Raw genomic sequence first — 18951 nt, forward strand, 5'->3', positions numbered from 1 at the left:
AAACTTTAAAATCTATGTGAAGCAGGGCCTGTTGGGGGTTATGTATGTAGAGAAAGAATATTTCTAGAGCTTCTGTTCAATGGGTTTGCACAAGTTGTTAACACATTGAACTAATACAGCACCAGTTAATAAATAGCTGTTACTAAGAACCCCCTAAATGCTGCCCCAGCTCATTCCTGGGGCCACTAACCCTCCTCGTGACTAAGAGGGCATCTAGGACTCTGTGCCAGCCTGTGTCCTGTCCAATTGATTAGTGGCCTTAAAGTGATAATTATTAAATATCTTGTATACCACATTTTATATTAGCACTAGGAAATACACCAATTTCACTCTCTGGAGGGAAAACAAAACAAAACAGACCTTTCTTCCTTTGTCACCCAATTCTTGAGAAACACTCATTCTCATTGCTTCTGAGTAGTTATATGGCAAATTGTAGAATAAAAAGGGGGTGGGATTATAAATGAGTCCATAACCTCAGCTCTGAACAAGACTTCTCTCAAACCAGTCTAGATATAAATGAAAAATTCTTACCAAGAACAGCATCCTACAATGTGTGAGGAACCCTTTCCTCCTGCATGTAATTTAAATCTTCTCTGATTTCCTCTCTTTATTGACCTAAGTGACTCAAGATTCCTTTTAAACTAAATAGTGTCTTCTCAGAGAGAAATGTGAAGTGTTTATTTTAAAATAGTAAAGAAGTAAAATATTGAGTGAATTCTATATACATTTGACTTGCTCCACTATCACTGTTATAGGGCTTATGAGAAACTGTGATTAATCTTTTTTTTTTTGAGTACTGTATTTATTTTGGTAGACACTTCAAAGCATATTTATACTTCAGATGGTGACTCTGAAACACTAAATTGTATGATTCTCTGTGACCCATTGTATAATCTGTCAGAGCAAACAATTTTCAAGTTCTGCTGAAGCTAATTGCCTTTATAGATCAAATTGTTAAATTTGAGTTATAGTTTAATTATGTGGAATGGGAATGCTTGCTTGTCTGCTCTATAAACAGTTTTGTTCTATCGTGAAATGAATAGTTCTGAAATGAACTGCCTTTTTTAGAGACTTTTGGCATTTTGTGGCCCTGCCTTGTTATTGCTCTTAGTCACTATGTCATGTGAATATGTTTGCATCAAAAATATCTGAAAGGAAACAGTTTGACTTTCTTTTTTCCAATTTGGATGCCCTTTATTTCTTTCACATGCCTAATTGCTCTGGCTAGGACTTCCAGTACTATGTTGAAAAAAAGTGGTGAAAGTGGGCATCCTTGTTTTATTCTGGATCTTAAAGAAAAAGCGGTCAATTTTTCCCTTTTAGTATGATGTAAGTACGGTTTTGTCATATGTGGTTTTTATTATTTTGAAGTACATTCCTTCTATGCCTAATTCATTGAGAGTTTTTTTTGAACTTTGTCAATTGTTTTCCTATATCTATTGAAATGATCATATGGTCTTTGTTCTTCATTCTGTTAATGTGATGAATCATGTTTATTGATTTGTGTATGTTGAACCATCCTTGCATCCCTGGTATGAATCCCATGTGATCATGGTGAATGATTTTTTTAATGTGCTGTTTAATTCCATTTACTAGAATTTCATTGATGATTTCTGCATCTATATTCACCAAGGATATTGGCCTATAATTTGTTGTTGTTCTCTAGTCTGGTTTTGGTATTAGAATAATGCTGTACTCATAGAATGAGTTTGGAAGAATTCTTTCCTCTCCAATTTTCTGGATTAGTTTGAGACAAATTGATATAGTTCTTCTTTAAACATTTGATAGAATTCAGCAGTGATGCCATTAGGACTTAAGCTTTTGTTTGATGATAGATTTTTTTATTACTAATTCAATCTTATTACTCACTATTGGTCTGTTCAGATTTTCTGTTTCTTCATGCTTCAATCTTGGTAGGTTGTATGTGTCCAGGAATTTATTCATTTCTTCTAGGTTTTCCAATGTGTTGGCATATGGTTGGTTACAATATTCTTTTATTATCTTATATGTAGAAAACCCTTAAGAGTCCTCAAAAATTATTAGTACTAATAAATGAATTCAGCAAAGTGGCAAGATACAGAATCAACATACTAAAATCAGTAGTGTTACTAAATGTTAATAATGAACTATTAATATCTAAAAAAGAAATCAAGAAAACAATCCCATTTATAATAACCATAAAATATAAGATGCCTAGGAATAAATGTAACCAAGGACTAAAGTCTCAGGTTACAAAATCAATATACACAAATCAGAGGCATTCATATAAGCCAAGAACCATTAAGCCGAAACATAAATAAAAAATGCAGTACATTTTACTATAGCCCCCCCCCAAATTAAATATCTGGGAATATATTTAATGAAAGATACAGAAAAGTTATACAAGGAGAACTATGAAATGCTAAAAAAAGAAATTGTAGAAGATGTAAACAGATGGAAAAATATACCTTGTTCATGTATTGGTAGAATTAATATCGTTAAAATGTCAATATTACCTAAAGTGGTCTACATCATAAATGCAATCCCCATCAAAATACTATCATCATTCTGTACAGATCTAGAAAAAAATAATTCTTCAGTTTGTATGGAACCAGACAAAAAGCTCATATAGCCGAAGCAATCTTAAGTAAAAAGAACAAACTGGGAGCCATCAATCTTCCTGACTTCAAGCTGTATAATAAAGCAATAATAATTAAATCAGCCTGGTAATATAGCAGAAGAACAGAAGCATCAATCTTTGGAATAGGACTGAGATTCCAGAGGTGAAACCATCTGCATATGGTAACCTAATCTTTGATAAAGCAGACAAAAATATACATTGGGGAAAAGAATCTCTTTTCAATAAATGGTGTTGGAAAAACTGGAGAGCTACATGCAGAAGAATGAATCAGGATCCCTACCTGTCACCTCTCATGAAAATCTACTCAAGATAGATAACAGACTTGAACCTAAGGCATGAAACCTTAAAAATCCTAGAAGAAGATGTTGGGAAAACCCTTTCAGACATTGGCCTAGGCAAAGAATTCTTGAAGAAGACCCCCAAAGCAATCACTGCAGCAACAAAAATAACCAAATGGGATCTGATCAAGTTAAAAAAGTTTCTGCACAGCCAAGGAAACTATCATTAAAGCAAATAGATAACCTACAGAATGGGAGAAAATATTTGCTCCCTGCACTTCTGATAAAGATCTGATAACAAGAATTTACCTAGAACTCAAAAGAATTAACAAGAAAAAAATCAAACAACCCCATCAAGAAATGGGCAATGGAAATGAACAGAAACTTTTCCAAAGAAGACAAAATAATGGCCAGCAAACATATAAAAAAATGCTCAACATCTCTAATCATTAGAGAAATGGAAATCAAAACCACAATGAGACATCACCTAACCCCAGTGAGATTGGCCTGTATCAAAATATCCCGAAACAACAAATGCTGGTGAGAATGTGGAGAGACAGGAATACTCTTACACTGCTGGTGGGACTGCAAATTAGCGCGATCTTTATAGAACATAATTTGGAGATACCTCAAAGAGCTAAAAATTGAAATACCTTTTGATCCAGCAATAGCATTATTAGTAATCTACCCCAAAGAGCATAAGACATTCTATTATAAAGACATCTGCACCCGAATGTTTATGGCAGCACAATTCACTATTGCAAGGATGTGGAAACAACAAGTGCCCATCAATTCATGACTGGATTATTAAAATTTGGTTTATGTTTACAATGGAATATTACTTAATTCTAAGAAATGACAGTGAGCTAGCACTGCTTATATTATCTTGGATGAAGCTTAAGCCCATTCTCCAAAGCGAAGTGACAGAAGATCAGAAAAATGGGCTCCACATGTACTAACCATCAAATTGGTACTGACTGATTAACACTATGGTATTCAAATGGTGGTGGTGTTCACCACCAGGGATTCGGGGTTTGGGGGGGTAGACCCACATCTGAGGCATGTGGTGAGCATTGTGGAGTGCAAGGACATACCTCTAACCCTTGCTAGGGAGAGGCAAAGATATAAAATGCAACCAAAATGTTCATACTTTCATATTTTCTTGAAATAAAATAAAAATAAAAAAAATAAAATAAAATAAAAAAAGAAGATAAAAAAAATGTAACCGATGGGAATGAACCAAGATCTCAACACTAAAATCTATAAAACACTGATGAAAGAACTTGAGGAGAGCAGAAATAAGTGGGAAGATATTTCATGTACAGTGATTGGAAAAATTAATATTAATATTCCATGTACAGTGATTGGTAAAATTAACATATTACCCAAAGTGCTCTACAGATTTCATGTAATCCTTATCAAAATACCAATGGCATTCTTCACAGAAATAGAAAAAGCTATCCTAAAATCCATGTGGAATTATGAAATATCTCAAATAGTGAAAGCAATTTTGAGAAAAAAAAAAAAAAAACAAGGCTGGAGGCATCATAGTACCTGAGTTCAAAATATACTAAAATCTACAGTAACCAAAACAGCATGATACTGGGATAGAAACAGACACATAGACCAATGTAACAGTACAAAGAGGCCAGAAATAATTCCAAAAATCTATAGGCCACTGATTTTTAGAGTCCAGAGTACTAACCATTTAACTATGAAACAGGCAACTGATTTTCAACAGAAGTGCCAAGAACACACATTGAGGAAGGGACAGTCTTTGCAATAAATGATGCTGAGAAAACTGGATATCTACATGAAGTATGAAACTAGACCTCTATCTCTCACCATATAAAAAAATCAACTCAAAATGGGTTAAAGACTTAAACATAAAACCACAAACTATGAAACTACTAGAAGAAAACATAAGGGAAATGCTTCATGACATTGGTCTGGGCAAGGACTTTTTGAACAAGATCTGAAACACACAGGCAACAGTAGCAAAAATAGACAGATGGGATTACATCAAACTAAACAGCTTCTGCAAAGCAAAGGTAGAAATCAACAGAGTGAAAAGACAACCTACAGGATGGGGAAAAATATATTCACAAACTATACATTTGACAAAGGTTAATATCCAGAATATTTATGGAACTTAAATAACACAATAGCAAAAAACAAAACAAACAAGAAAACAAATAATTTGATTAAAAAATGAGCAAAAGACTTAAATAGACACTTCTCAAATAAGACATACAAATGGCCAATAAGTATATACAAAAATGTTTACATCACTAATCATCAGTAAAATATGAATAAAAACCACAATGAGATATCCCCTCACTCCAGTTAGAATGGCTATTATCAAAAAGATAAATGATAACAATGCTAATGAGGATGTGGCAAAAAAGAAATTCTTACTGTTGGTAGGAATGTAAATGAGTGCATCCATTATGGAAAATCTCAAAGAATTAAAAATAAAACTACAATATGATCTAGTAATCTGACTACTGGGTATATATCCAAAGGAAATGAAATAAATATGCTGAAGAGATATCTGCACTTCCATGCTTACTGCAGCACTGTTCACAATAGTCAAGATAAGGAATCAACCTAAGTGTCCAACGATGGGTGAATGCATAAAGAAAATGTGGAATATTTTTCAGACATCAAAAATAGTAAAATCCTGACATTTACAACAACATGAATAAAACTGGAGGACATTAAGTTAAGTGAAATAAGCCAGGCACAGAAAGACAAATACTGTATGATTTCACTTATATGTGAAATCTAAAAAAAAATGTTGATTTTAGGAGCTGGGGAGGATAGGGGAGAGGAGCATGGAGAGAGTTGGTTAATAGGTACAAAATTACAATTAGAGAGGATGAATAAGTATCTCATGGTGGTTTTTATTTATATTTCACTGATGATTAGTGATGTAAATATTTTTGGTTTTTTTGTTGTTGCTTTTCTTTATTCATTTCTTATTTATTTATTTTATTTCAGAATATTATAGTGGTACAAATGCTTTGGTCACATAAATTGCCTTTGCACTCCCTGAGTCAAAGCTACAAGTGTGCCCATAACCCACACAGTGGGCACTGTACCCATTAGGTGTGAATTTACCCAATCCTCTCCTCCCCCCTCACCTGCCCAATCTCCAATGAATGTTACTTCCATGTGTGTACATAGTATGACCAATTAGTACCAATTTAATGGTGAGTACATGTGGTATTTGTTTTCTTATTCTTGTGACACTTCACTTAGAAGAACTGGCTCCAGCTCCATCCAACTGGCTCCAGCTCCAGCCAATATAATACAAGAGATATTGGTTCGCTATTTTTTTTATAGCTAAGTAGTACTCCGTGGTATCCATATACCACATTTTATTAATCCACTCATGTATTGTTGTTTCCACATCTTTGCAATTATGAATTGTGCTACCATAAACATTCAAGTGCAGATATAAATAGAATGTCTTTTTTTCCTTTGGATAAATGTGTTGTAAATATTTTTGTATATACTTATTGGCCATTTGTATGTCTTATTTGAGAAATGTCTATTTAGTCTTTTGCTCATTTTTAATCAAATTGTTTGGTTTTGTTTTGTTTTTTGTTATTGAGTTGAGTTCCATAAATATTCTAGATATTAACCCTTGTCAAATGTATAGTTTGTGAGTATATTTTTTCCCATCCTGTAGGTTGTCTTTTCACTCTGTTGATTGCTACCTTTGCTGTGCAAAAGCTGTTTAGTTTGATGTAATCCCATTGGTCTATTTTTGCTGCTATTGCCTGTGTGTTTGAGATCTTATTCAAAAAGTCCTTGCCCAGACCAATGTCATGAAGCATTTCTCTTATGTTCTCTTCTGGTAGTTTCATAGTTTGTGGTTTTATGTTTAAGTCTTTAACCCATTTTGAGTTGATTTTTTTATATGGTGAGAGATAGGGGTCTAGTTTCTTCGTGTAGATGTATGAGATGTTCCAGTTTACTCAGCATCATTTATTACAAAGACTTTCCCTTCCCCAGTGTGTGTTCATGGACCTCTGTTGAAAATAAGTTGCCTATAGATTTGTGGATTTATTTCTGTGCTCTTTATACTATTGGATAATGGATACAAAATTACAACTAGATGGGAGGAATATGTTCTGGCTCAGTAGAGTGACTGTGGGTAGCAATATTGTATTGTGTATTTCAAAATAGCTAAAAGAGAGACTTGAATGTCTCACCACAAAGAAATGATAAATGTTAGAGGTGATAGATTTGCTAATCACACTAAATTGATCATTGCACAATGTATACATGTATCAAAACATCACATTTTACTACATAAATATGTTTAATTATTATGTCAGTTAAAAATAAAATAAAACTTAAAAAAAATCTCTGAAAGGACAACCAGAGACTGAAAATCTATTTGAAAAAATAATGTCATTGAAGAGCTCAGTTCAACATCAAACAGAACCAAAACATTTGTGGAATTTCAGCCCAGGCTATTCCATCTTTTGTCTGATATTCACGGTGAGGGTTCAGTTAGTCCCGGCAGCCACTGCTAGGTCAACAGCCTTCTTTCAATCATAGACTCTGAAGGTGTTCAAGAGGCTTAAAGGATAATGATGTGCTCTCACCACCAAAGACACAAAGAACTCAAGAGTGTTTGAGATTCAGAGAAGGAAACTAGCAATCAGTGTTAGTTGTCCAAAACCTATATGGTTTTCTTGCACTGTGAGAAGTGCTAAATGTTAGTGAGGAAAATTAGGTATTTGGATGTACCAAAATGTAAATATAAATGATTGCATTTTGTGAGAATGTGGGAAAGATAAAGCAGAGGATTGAGGGGAGAAGACCAGAGAGCCAGATACGAAAACAGAGGTAAGCTGAGTCAATGTACCATTTACTTAACTGGAGATTACATGTCCTTTTACAGAAGGACCAGTACTTGCCACCTATGCATACCTTTTCAAAAGAGAAATAATTCAAACACTGAAATAAATACTATATGTGTTTTTATTAATGATAACAAAATTACTAAAGATACCTCACTATTCTGAAAGTGTATGGCTTTCATAAAGAAAGAAAGCTATTCATCAAAGAATTTATTGTAGCAAGGAATTTTACATTGAGGTCTAGTACACACATAAGTATTCACAAATAATGCACACACCCATAAAACTTTTATATATTATAATTATTCTTACTATATGTGATTCATTTTATGTTTTCTCTTCTATTCGATTTAAAAAGAAAAAAACGATCCACCCTTTAAATAGACTGACTCCATGATGCCTTTAATGGATTGCATTGAGCAAGGGGCCTAGCAGCCTGCTCCCAAACAGACTGATGGCTTTCTTGGTCCCTTAGACAACATGAGAACGCAAAGCTGCCAGTAATTTCTGTTCATCGTGGTGACAATCCCATTAATTCCTTTAAGAAGCTATATCTGGGCCCTTTTCAGGGAATCTTTATAACTTTGTGTCAACTCCAAACTATTCAAGAGGCAGATATATAGCAATTCTGACTCTCAGCCTGCCTATTGGCTTAGTACATTCAGGTGTAAGTCACAGAGTAATTTCCTAAGTTAAGCTTACCCAGTCCTAGTACTTCCTGCCCTGGGTACTTTTGCATTTATCCCTTCCATGAATCTGGGAGATAGTAAGAATCAACCCCGGCACCTTGTGAAGGCAAGGTTGAACTGTGGATCTTTGGGATCTGACCATACACAGCTGGTCAGGATGAGGCTTAGACCTGCCTGATATTTTATCCCCACCATGTCCATCTTATCTACTGGGGGTCAGGCTGACATATAGAGCAATCCCAAGGTTTTAGAAATAATGCAAATGGGCAGATAGAAAGGTAATGATTTAGGGAATAAGAGCATAAATGTCTAGTAGCTAGAATGTGTCACAGTACCAGAAAGATCAAGGTGAAGGACTTTGATGAACAGTGTTAATGACAAGTGAGGAATGTTTCATTAAGGGCTGTTATGACATGAAGGAGTGTGCCAAGGGACAGCTGTGTAGACATAGATTCTCACCAATGACGATGGCACAGACTCATATCGGTGGCTCCAGCTATTTGTATCTTCAAGAGCCTTGGCGAGCCAGGCACGTTTGGTGTCTTGAGGACAGTGATAGGCACACTGTCTATCCAGAAGTCTTAGATAACTGTATTTGATGAAAAAACACCCCACATTTTCTGTCTATACTAGGATGTTTATGTTCTCTGGGTGTTCTGAGTCAGCCCCTAAAGAATGGAGAGATCCAGTTCATTGATGACTATAGCTCACATTTTTACTCTCAGTGGCTTGGTGGTTCTTGGGTAATCCCAAGGTGATGACCCTGATTGTGGGGCCTTGAAACCATCCCTCCTTCCCCCAGGCACCTGGCTGGACCAGTCACAGTGGGGTGATCCTGGTGCCACTCCTAAGCAGGAGAACTATGTACTTGTTTGTTGAGCTTCTGGTTTTGACTCTTCAGGATGTATTTCTTCATTCCTCTAGTCCACAGGACATTAACTGGGGAAATCTCTGAATTTAAAATACAAAGTGAGGTTGGGAGTAAAGTTTACTATTGTTTTTTTTTTTTTAATGTGTGTGATAGACAAGAAAATAATGAAGAACACATGAAACTAGATTGCTCAGAGAATTTGAAGGTTACCAGGTTAATGGTATTGGAGTTGGAGAATGGCCCAACAAAAATAAATTCATATCTACTTTGTGGTTGTAAGATTCAGCCATTCTTACCTAACTCTCTTCTCTATGTAAATCATATGCACTCATCATCTCTGTACCTTTGCTAATACTATTCCCTGTGGTTGGAAAGCTCTTCCCCTCTATCCCCAGTCAGCAGGGAATTGCTGCCTGCTTGCGAAAAGCTATGTACTATAAATTACTGACATACAATTCTATCTCTTTACACTAAACTTTCCTTGAAAATAATAATGCTAATAATTTTTAGGTATATCATGATTACAATGTGACAGCCCCTATACTTTGTTACAATTGAGTCCTTTAGTCTTCACAGCAATCTGTTTATGGAGGTCTAATTATATTTTGCAAAAAAGAAAATGACACAGAAAGGTTAAGTGACTTGCTTAGGGTTCCGGAGCTGGGATTTGTAACCAGGCAGTCTGCCTCCACTATCTCCCTATTTACCATGACATTGTGCTGACTCCCAAGTCATTGACTGTGTCCTGTGTATCTCTGTCGCCTCAGTGCCAAGTGCAGTGTGTCATTCATAGGAGGCACCCATATGTGATGTTAATTAATGAAATTAATGAAAGACTAGACTCTCTTAACAAGGGCCTGTCTCTCATCTATACCTGAAGCTCAGACTTGGTAAAAGAGGATTTTGGAGGTTAGTTTGAGCAGAGTTGGAGTCAATTTGTTGTCCATACCAAGAAGTGTGGGGAAGTACTAGATATAAATAAAAGGAGTGTCCTGAGTGGAAGATGAGACATAGCATGGAAATGGAAAAACTTTTTATTAAGAGAGATGTGCATCCCAGATAACCCAGATGTCCAGTTGGTTGGGGCAGAGAGGCGTTGGTATGAGAAAGGGAAGTAGTTAGAAAAAAATGTTCCAGATGTTGCTTTATTTCTTTGGTATCCTGGTTAATTTGTAGGTGGTGATATGACAAAAATTTAATTTTCTTTTAAGGGTAGGAAGGAGAGTATATTAAAATTGTAGCTTTAATGAGGTTGGCTATTATCCAAGAAAACACTTCATAACAATTCTTTTGAAAATTGTTGTTCTATAAGAAAGAAATGGACCATTAATGATAACATACATTCACTCAAAAATATTGGCACTCTGGTTCAATGATGAAATCCATAGAGACCATGAATTGTAGCAGGAGATGACTAGATTATAGGTGTGATCATTGGCTCCAGAATATATTTTACCTACAACTTCAGATTACAAATCACTAAAATCCAGAGATACAAATGTGGAGGATTTTATGTTGTTATGGCTACCTTTCAGTCTTTCTTGGTACTCTTAGAAAATCTAGGTCCACACAGATCTAATGGGCAGAGTTTTCCCAAATAGAGAAGAAGTTCTGAGCCAATAAATGCTTTTTTGTTGCCTACCTATTATGTCTTTTGATTGGCCAAGCTGTTTGATCCTCCTGTTCTCCATGAAGAGGTCTTTTCTTTGAAGTAAATCTGGGTCTTAAGGAGAGGTAAGGATTTCCCTTGAGGGTTTTACAGATTTAGGCTCCAGAAAGGCAGATCCCAATATTTTTAAGAAAATCATTCTCCATCTTGATGTCAGACTCTTTTTCTGAGATATAATTATCTTCTGAAAGAATGAGGTGGGAAACATGACCTGATATCATATTGTCCTTAGCAATTTTCTGATTGTTATTCTCTGTTCCAAATATGTATTAGATATTCAGGCTCTAGCTGAAATATGTATGTGTATGTACATATAAATAAAGTTTGCATACCAAAGTGGTTCATTCTTATTACAGCTATTTTTATGGTCAGTAGCAATTACTATAATGGTCTGTAATTCATATGCCTTAATCATTAGAACACTGTCAATTAATGGATGCTCTGTGCTTCAATAAAGACTTAAAGATAACTCCAACCTTAAAAAACTTAAATAAATATAGAGGGAAACAATGATATAATCTCTGACAGAAATAATTTAGGGTGAGAATTTATTTCAGAATGATACACTGTATTAGTTTATATTAACTGAGACTTAATGACAGATTACATTAGAATCAGGAGCTATAAATAAAATTACTATTTAAAATACAGTAAATTTGATATCAATAACCATGACTGTGATCTGACAAAAGAAAATAAATCATATATTCACCAAGGAGCCACCACCAAGACCTTCAAGTGCCATGTCCAGTGTTTCACTAAGCCTCTGCCACATACCATCAAGTATGTGCAGAATTTTAAATGTCTAAATGTACATTTACATATTAATGCTGAATTCTGATAGCCAAGACAAATGCATATTAACAATAAAAGCCATATCCATTTCTATTTTGTTGTTGTTTTGTTTTGTTTTTAGTGGCAAAGAGAAGACTGCTTTTTCCTAACTGACAAGTTTTGGAAATATTATTCCAAGTTATCACCTTTGGGGGGATGTATTGCTTTAGATATGCTGTCAATTTTCTTTTTCTATTCATCCCTCTAATTTATGATTTATAACTCAGTTTTCCCATTCAAAATGAAAGAGTTGGGCCAAATCCAGCCTTAATCTAGTCATCCTTCTACAAATATATATTGAATGCCTTTTTTGTGCTAGGTGTTCTAAGCAAATAAAACAATGCTTATAGCGTAAGATTTCCTAAATTCTCTAAGCAGCAGGTATCATGAGGTTGGCTCACAGATAGCAAACAAAAGAATGATTATTTCAAATCCTAACGGGTGTGACAGAGGTTTTTCTCACAGGAGACTCCATTGTGATGTGGTCTGAAGCAGTGTGGGTTATCAAGCAGTTATTGAAGTGTGCAGAAGCATTTTGGCAGCTTTGGATAGCTTTCTAATACGTAAAAATACAAAACAGGAACATAGGGTAGAGAATGAGCGGGGTTAGAGGGCCCATTAGTATGATTGGCCAGGAAAGGCTTTGTGAGGACCCAGTGGTGAGACCAGGTAATGACAAAGATCTTCAGGAGGAGTGTGGTAGACAGAGGGTCTGTTGAATGCGAAGTTCTAAGGAGGGCTCAGGCCTGGCAAGCACAAGGCTCTGGAAGACAGCCTCTGTGTCTGAAAAAGAATGAGTCAGGTGGAAAATGGGAGGTGGAGAGGGGTCACAATGAACTTTACAGATCATGGTAAGATACTTATAATTTTAGTTGTAGCAATAAGCCATTGGAAGTTTTTAATCACATTGGAGTGATTTCAATTGATTTGTTATTTGAAGGTCCCTTTGATCTCAGTGAGAATAATAGATGGAATACTGTGGGGTGGGGTGATTGGGTGAGAGACAGAGAGACCAGATAGGAGGAGACTGCAAAAGTCTGCAATGTAATTTTGTCTTGGACTAGGAAGACAACAGTAGAGATAGTGGAGGGATCTTGGGCTTGGCACATGTATTGGAGGTAGAAGTCTTTCTAACGGACTTTGTGCAATGTTAAAGATGGGGATTAAGGAGCACTACGTCAGTTGTACAATTAATATTTTTGAGTCCCTACTATGTTCCAAGCATGTGGTCAGGTACTGGAGATACTATGGCGAACAAAACCAGACAGACACAGCCTTTGCCTTCATAGAACTTAAAGTCTGGTGAAAAATAATCATATAAGTAAATAAATAAGTACATGCTTAAAAATGGCAATGAAATAGAGCTACATGGTACTGTAAGTTCATGTAATGAAGAGACCTAATTCAGCCTGGGTGTGTGTGGGGGCGTGGGGGTGGTGGTGGTAGGCGGGTGGATATGCCAGGTCATGGGAGGCTAAGATCTGAAAGACAAGTAGGTTGTTACTAGGTGAGCAGCAGTGGCAGTGCTTGGTCCTGGTCATGGCAGTTGAGGAACAGACCTCAGAGGACCAGTAGGGCTGAAGAGAAAACTGGGAGAGAGTGAGGAAAGGCTGGAAACTGTAGCTTTGAGCAGACTATACATGGCCTTGTAGGCCTGTGGTCCCCAGCCCCATGTTAGGGATCCAGCCTGCAGATCTTTGCACCTCCCTCCTTGGAAAAATTGTCTTCCAAGAAACTTGGGAACTGGGTGGGGTGGGCAGCGGGCCTGCACAGCAGGAGGGAGTAGTGGACAAGAGAGTGAAGCTTCATCTGTATCTACAGCTGCTCCCCATCACTCCCATCACCGCCTGAGCTCCTCCCTCCACTCCCATCCTTGGAAAAATAGTCTTCTATGAAAGGGTCCCTCATGCCAAAAAGGTTGGGGACCTCTGTTAGGCCATGTTAGGGAGATTGGCTTTTATCCTAATAACCATAGAAAACTTTTAAAGGAAACTCTCTAATCACTAAGGTTTCTTCCCAGTCTAAATCCTACATATTTCTGTGATTTAATTTGAAATAAAATGGCTTATTTTCTTATGTGCCTCAAAGTGACCTTCAAGAAACAGTGAAACTGCTGGCATTTGATTAACATAATTAGAGAGCCTCTCCAAGAATCAGCATGCTTGATCATCTTCCTCTCAGGTGCAATTAAACATTCAGGACAGCATAGTCATTTTATAATACTGTTGTTAGGACACCATGAGTATTATCCTTCCCAAACAAATGCCTTTGGCCACTATTCCATAGGCTCTTCTCTGGACCACTGGATTTTATGAGCTTAAGCAGCATGGAAACATGTTGGGTGAATGCCTGTGCAGGTAAACTAAAAGGAATTAAGTAGCAGTTGTGGGTGTTGAGTTACAAAAAACCATATCAGATGATATTAAAAAAGTGATTACTTTCATGAATTAAATAGCTAGACTATGTCTGGATATTCCTTCCGAACTTTCAACTCTTTAAGATGAAGAAATTAAAAACATGAAAGATTTAGAGCAATTGCTCTCAACTGGGGCCAGTTTTATTACAAACAGGGTATTTGGCAATATCTGGACACTTCTGGTTTCCACAACTGGGGTTGGGGTGCTGCTGGCATCTAGTGGGAAGAAGCCAGTGGTGCTGCTAAACATCCTACAGTAGCTCCCTTCAACACGAACTATCTGCCTAAGTGTCAATAGTGCTGAGGTTAAGAAACCCTTACCTTATACCTTTTAAAATATTACAAATGGTTTTGGCTTTCTAAAAGGAAATGACTATCATATAGATAGGGACATGCTTTTTAAAAGGAGCTAGGTGAGGGGAATGAGCTCAAATGAGTTAAGAATTCTTCGATTTTTTTTGGTGCCTTCTATATGTGTTTTTCTACATTTTCCAAACTAATTTTATACCCCCTAGCATTATGTGATCATAATAAACTTCATACTCTCCTGGGAAGAGTCAGGTCTCTTCCAGACTGTGCTCTCTCTCTCTCACATATGCTTGTACTTATATATAATATTGCATTTTGCATACTGGATTATTTGGAGCATTAAGTGATCTTGAGTTAGGAACCAAGTGAGAAATAAGATGAAGAGTAAGATAAATGGAGCTAAAATATTACCATTATTAGTAATAAAATCTAAATGGAGGAAGTAGCTTAGATACAAGAGACAAATAGCCTTCCCAGACTGGACCCTGTCATGGGGCAAAATTACCTGTCCCATCACAGCAGCTCAGACAGGGGCAGGTTTCACTACAGTAGAGAGAAGAGTCTTCCCCTCCAGAAGCAGAGAGAATACCCGCCCTCCCAGGAGGAAGAGATGAGAAGCTGGGATAAGCACACTTGGCTGATTACTTCAAAACTTACCAATCAGATATGTCACCCCATCGCCTGTGTTGCAGAGTGAGGAAAGGAGAGAGGTCCTGTGTTTTACTGACTGAGCTTCATTCACAGGGAAAGAAACATCAAGAGTGGGAAAGAGGAATACCCTTCCCCATTATCCCACTGCTACAAATTCTTACTGTGTCAGTTTTAGCTACTACCTTTGCTGAAAGAGTAGCTACTAGCCATGTGTGACTGTTTAAATTTAAATTGAAATCGATTAAAGTTAAATAAATTTAAAAATTCAGTTTCTCAGTTACATTGGCCATATTTTAAGTGCTCAGTAATCCCATGTGGCTAGTGGCTACTATGTATATTCGATGATGCAACCCTGGAACACTTCCACTATCAAAGAAAGATATACCAGATGGTGCTATTATGAGATTTTGTCTTAGTCATCTTTGTATTATCAGTGCCTATAAGAAGGCTGGACTCAGAGGCAGCCTTCATTGGCTGAATGAATACATGAACATAGACTATTGTGATTTTGTTTTTCAAATCTGCACATCATAAATATCTTTCCATTCTAATGCATCAAGACATGAAAATCAAACATGGATATCTTGTTAAATGACATAACTCAGTTGAAGGATATACATTCTATAACCCTATTTTTGTTTAGAAATAATTATTTGTGTGTGTGTGTATGTGTGTGTGTTTAAAAGCATAGGAAAAAAGTCTTGAAGGGTACAAAGCAGACTGTATATACCATCTGGTGGTTAAAATTGGGAGTAGAGAATAAAGAATGTTTTTACATTAAAAAAATCTTTTTCTAGGAAAATGAATTACTTTTGAGTAAAAAAATAAAATAAGTAGCAGATTAGGTAATGTTAATTTCTAGATACACAAAGAAAATAATCTCTTCTCAATGTAAAGTATTAAGGGAAGCTGTTTTTAACAGAGAATAAAGTAAAGTGTTAAAGAAAAATGGTTTTGAGGTATAAGGACAATCACAGCCATCAGCCTAATTACATGTAAACCATGAAATTTGTTTCCCAAGGAGTGTGCAAAATAATGGTTTTTTCCCCCAAAAATATGGCTCCCCTGCTAAGCTGCAGAAAAGGATAAGGCCAGATGGCACCATTTTCATTTTTGTGTTATACCTCCTGACCCAGCAATATACTTTCTCCCACCTCTCCTTATAGAAATTACTTTTGCTCATTGCAGGAGTAATCTTCACCCTGGGAATGGACTTAGTGGTAGGATCTGAGTCAGAATACTGACACACTGATGTGATAATCCTTTTACAGCCTTACCTTACTCCTAGTTTGGTAGTTTTTGAGCTCACAGATGCTGGACCAGAATTCAGTCCATAAAATTAAGACATTCTGTTTGACAGGGCCAAGTCTAAATTGCTGAAGCAAGGACATAAAGCATGAAGTGGTGCCTTAAAAAGTAACTAGGGCCATCTAACCCACACTAAAAGTCAACCTGGTTTCAAATGAAGACCTTTAGATGTCACAGTAATTTCTTAGGGAAAAAAAAGGCTCTCATTATGACAATACTAAAATGAGAGTGACAAATAAAATAATGCAGAGAGACCATTTTAATTAGCAACTCTGCTATTTTATTTCATGCTCAGTTGATGGGAGAAAATGATATTTTGATCAAATAATTGAAATGAATGTATTTAAAGATATGAATATAATCACCCAGAAAAATGACATCAACAAAACAGTTTTGAAAATGATCATTATGGATGTGATACATTTGTAATGATTCCATCTATTGACTATCATTCAATATTAAATCATGATGGATTCTATTATAGGCTTAGATAAAATTCCATCAAAATGCATACATGCCTGGGAGCTGATATTTGAAGAGGTTGGACAGTTTGGTAGATTATTCCTTTCTTAATGTTTTTTTCCTTACTGTTTCTATTTTTCAGACCCACTACGAAAATGGGGAATATATTATCAGGCAAGGTGCAAGAGGGGACACCTTCTTTATCATCAGCAAAGGAAAGGTAAGCTTTGGTGGCATAAGATAGTGATGTGTAGGGGAGACCAGGCCTGGGCAGCAACCCTGGTAGGAGCTCATGTGCAGAGAATTGTGTTGCATGAGTTTGTCCATCTTCTGACGCTGACATTGATGGAGAGATATTTGGGAACGGATCTTCCAACAAATGATGCAGGAGGAAGAAAAAGCGTAACCTTGAAGATGAGTAAGTAGCCTATGTGCTAATAATCATGATACTGGATGCCACTGATATATCCATGTGAATAGAAAGTGGTCCATAATTAAAATAATATAATAAAGAAGAAAATATGTTACTTAAAAAAATCCATACATTCATTGGGAGCATTAATACTGCTATTAAAAAAAACATCTGGGCTTTGAAATCTGATGGCCTAAATTTGAATTATGCTCTGAAACTTACTCGTTTGAGTGTCCTTAGGCAAGTTGCCTAACACTCTGAGGGCTATAAGGATAGAACTATATTCAGGTTTTATTGTGTTTTCATAAATAAATATTGAATGAATACTAAGAAGCTACTAAAAGTGATAAATTATAGGGGCAGGGGTAAAAAAACAGGGTGGCTAAGAAATGTGAGTGAAAATCCATATTTTATTCCTTATATTGTTTTAGTTTTTCAATAATATGAATCTATTCTAACTTTTATTTTAAAACTAAGAAGTGAAGTGAAATGAAAAGTGGAAATTTATTTATATTAACACTCTAATATTATATTCCTTAAATTTTTTTCAACAGTAAAGCTATACTCATTTTTGCATTTAAGTATCATTGCACCATAACCCATGATTTGAACTTATTTTTCTTAATCATGTTATCCTTAAAAGGAATTCCTATCTTTGTAAGTATTAAGCATAGAAAGAGATGGAGAAGGATATGCTGGTAGAAGGGGGTTTATATTCTAGTTTTAATTTTTATAATTGTCATTTTAAAAAATGAAATAAATTTATTTCTTCTAATTTACAAAATGACTGACTCTGGTACCTTATATCTCATATAGAGATTGATTTACAGAGCTACAGTGAATAGAATACCTGAAAATTATAAGTCTTGTTGGATTATGTTTTAGATAATTCTTCTTGGACTACTTTTGATTCAAGTATATGCATACATATGTCAATGTTTATACCAATGGCATGTCACACTAAAATGAAGAAAACAATATTTATACTTTTATTATATCTGTTTATATTAATTCTGATATGCTTGTTCTTTTGATTGATATCCGAGAGCCTGAATAGAAGTAGAACTCAGGGACTGGCTTCTTAAAAGGCATCATAAAATAACATGTCTGATCACAGTTAGGATCAAAATTGTATCTTGTATTTTCTAACATTAGAGGAAAAATATGTTAATATTTTCTGAGTTTTATGATAGATTGGTAGAGCTTACCATTTACTGTTTTATTTTTTACTATTGACTAAAGAATCAGGGGAAATTGAAATTTCTCATGGATATAAATGATTTGATTGATTGATCACAAGGGGACTTTTTGTCCTAATGATTTGGATTTATGTTTGCTTTACTATATTGCTAATTCTTTGCTATCATGGAGTGATGTGTTTATCCATTGGGATGGATTTCAGGCAGGCTTTTGTGGTCACCCAATTACTGCAGATTTCACTGCCTAAGAGAAGTAGTGCTTCATAACCAGTTTCAGCTGAAGACAGGTGCATTAGCGGTGCTTTTTCTTTTTACGAGTTTCATAGAATGTATAAATAGAAACAGTGGGGAAA

General features: G+C 35.7%; 1 protein-coding gene across 2 annotated transcripts in view; it reads left to right on the plus strand.

Annotated features, from left to right (window-relative positions):
* The window catches only part of PRKG1 (protein kinase cGMP-dependent 1), a 1210052-nt gene that overhangs the window by 969634 nt on the left and 221467 nt on the right, over positions 1–18951 (plus strand). For both annotated transcript variants that reach the window (XM_012762921.3, XM_012762920.2), the window contains exon 6: positions 17130–17207. In XM_012762921.3, the coding sequence (XP_012618375.1) occupies positions 17130–17207 (78 nt within the window). The remainder of the gene's footprint in view (positions 1–17129; positions 17208–18951) is intronic.

Source organism: Microcebus murinus, chromosome 14, assembly GCF_040939455.1.
Source record: "Microcebus murinus isolate Inina chromosome 14, M.murinus_Inina_mat1.0, whole genome shotgun sequence".
NCBI classification, from domain to species: domain Eukaryota; kingdom Metazoa; phylum Chordata; class Mammalia; order Primates; family Cheirogaleidae; genus Microcebus; species Microcebus murinus.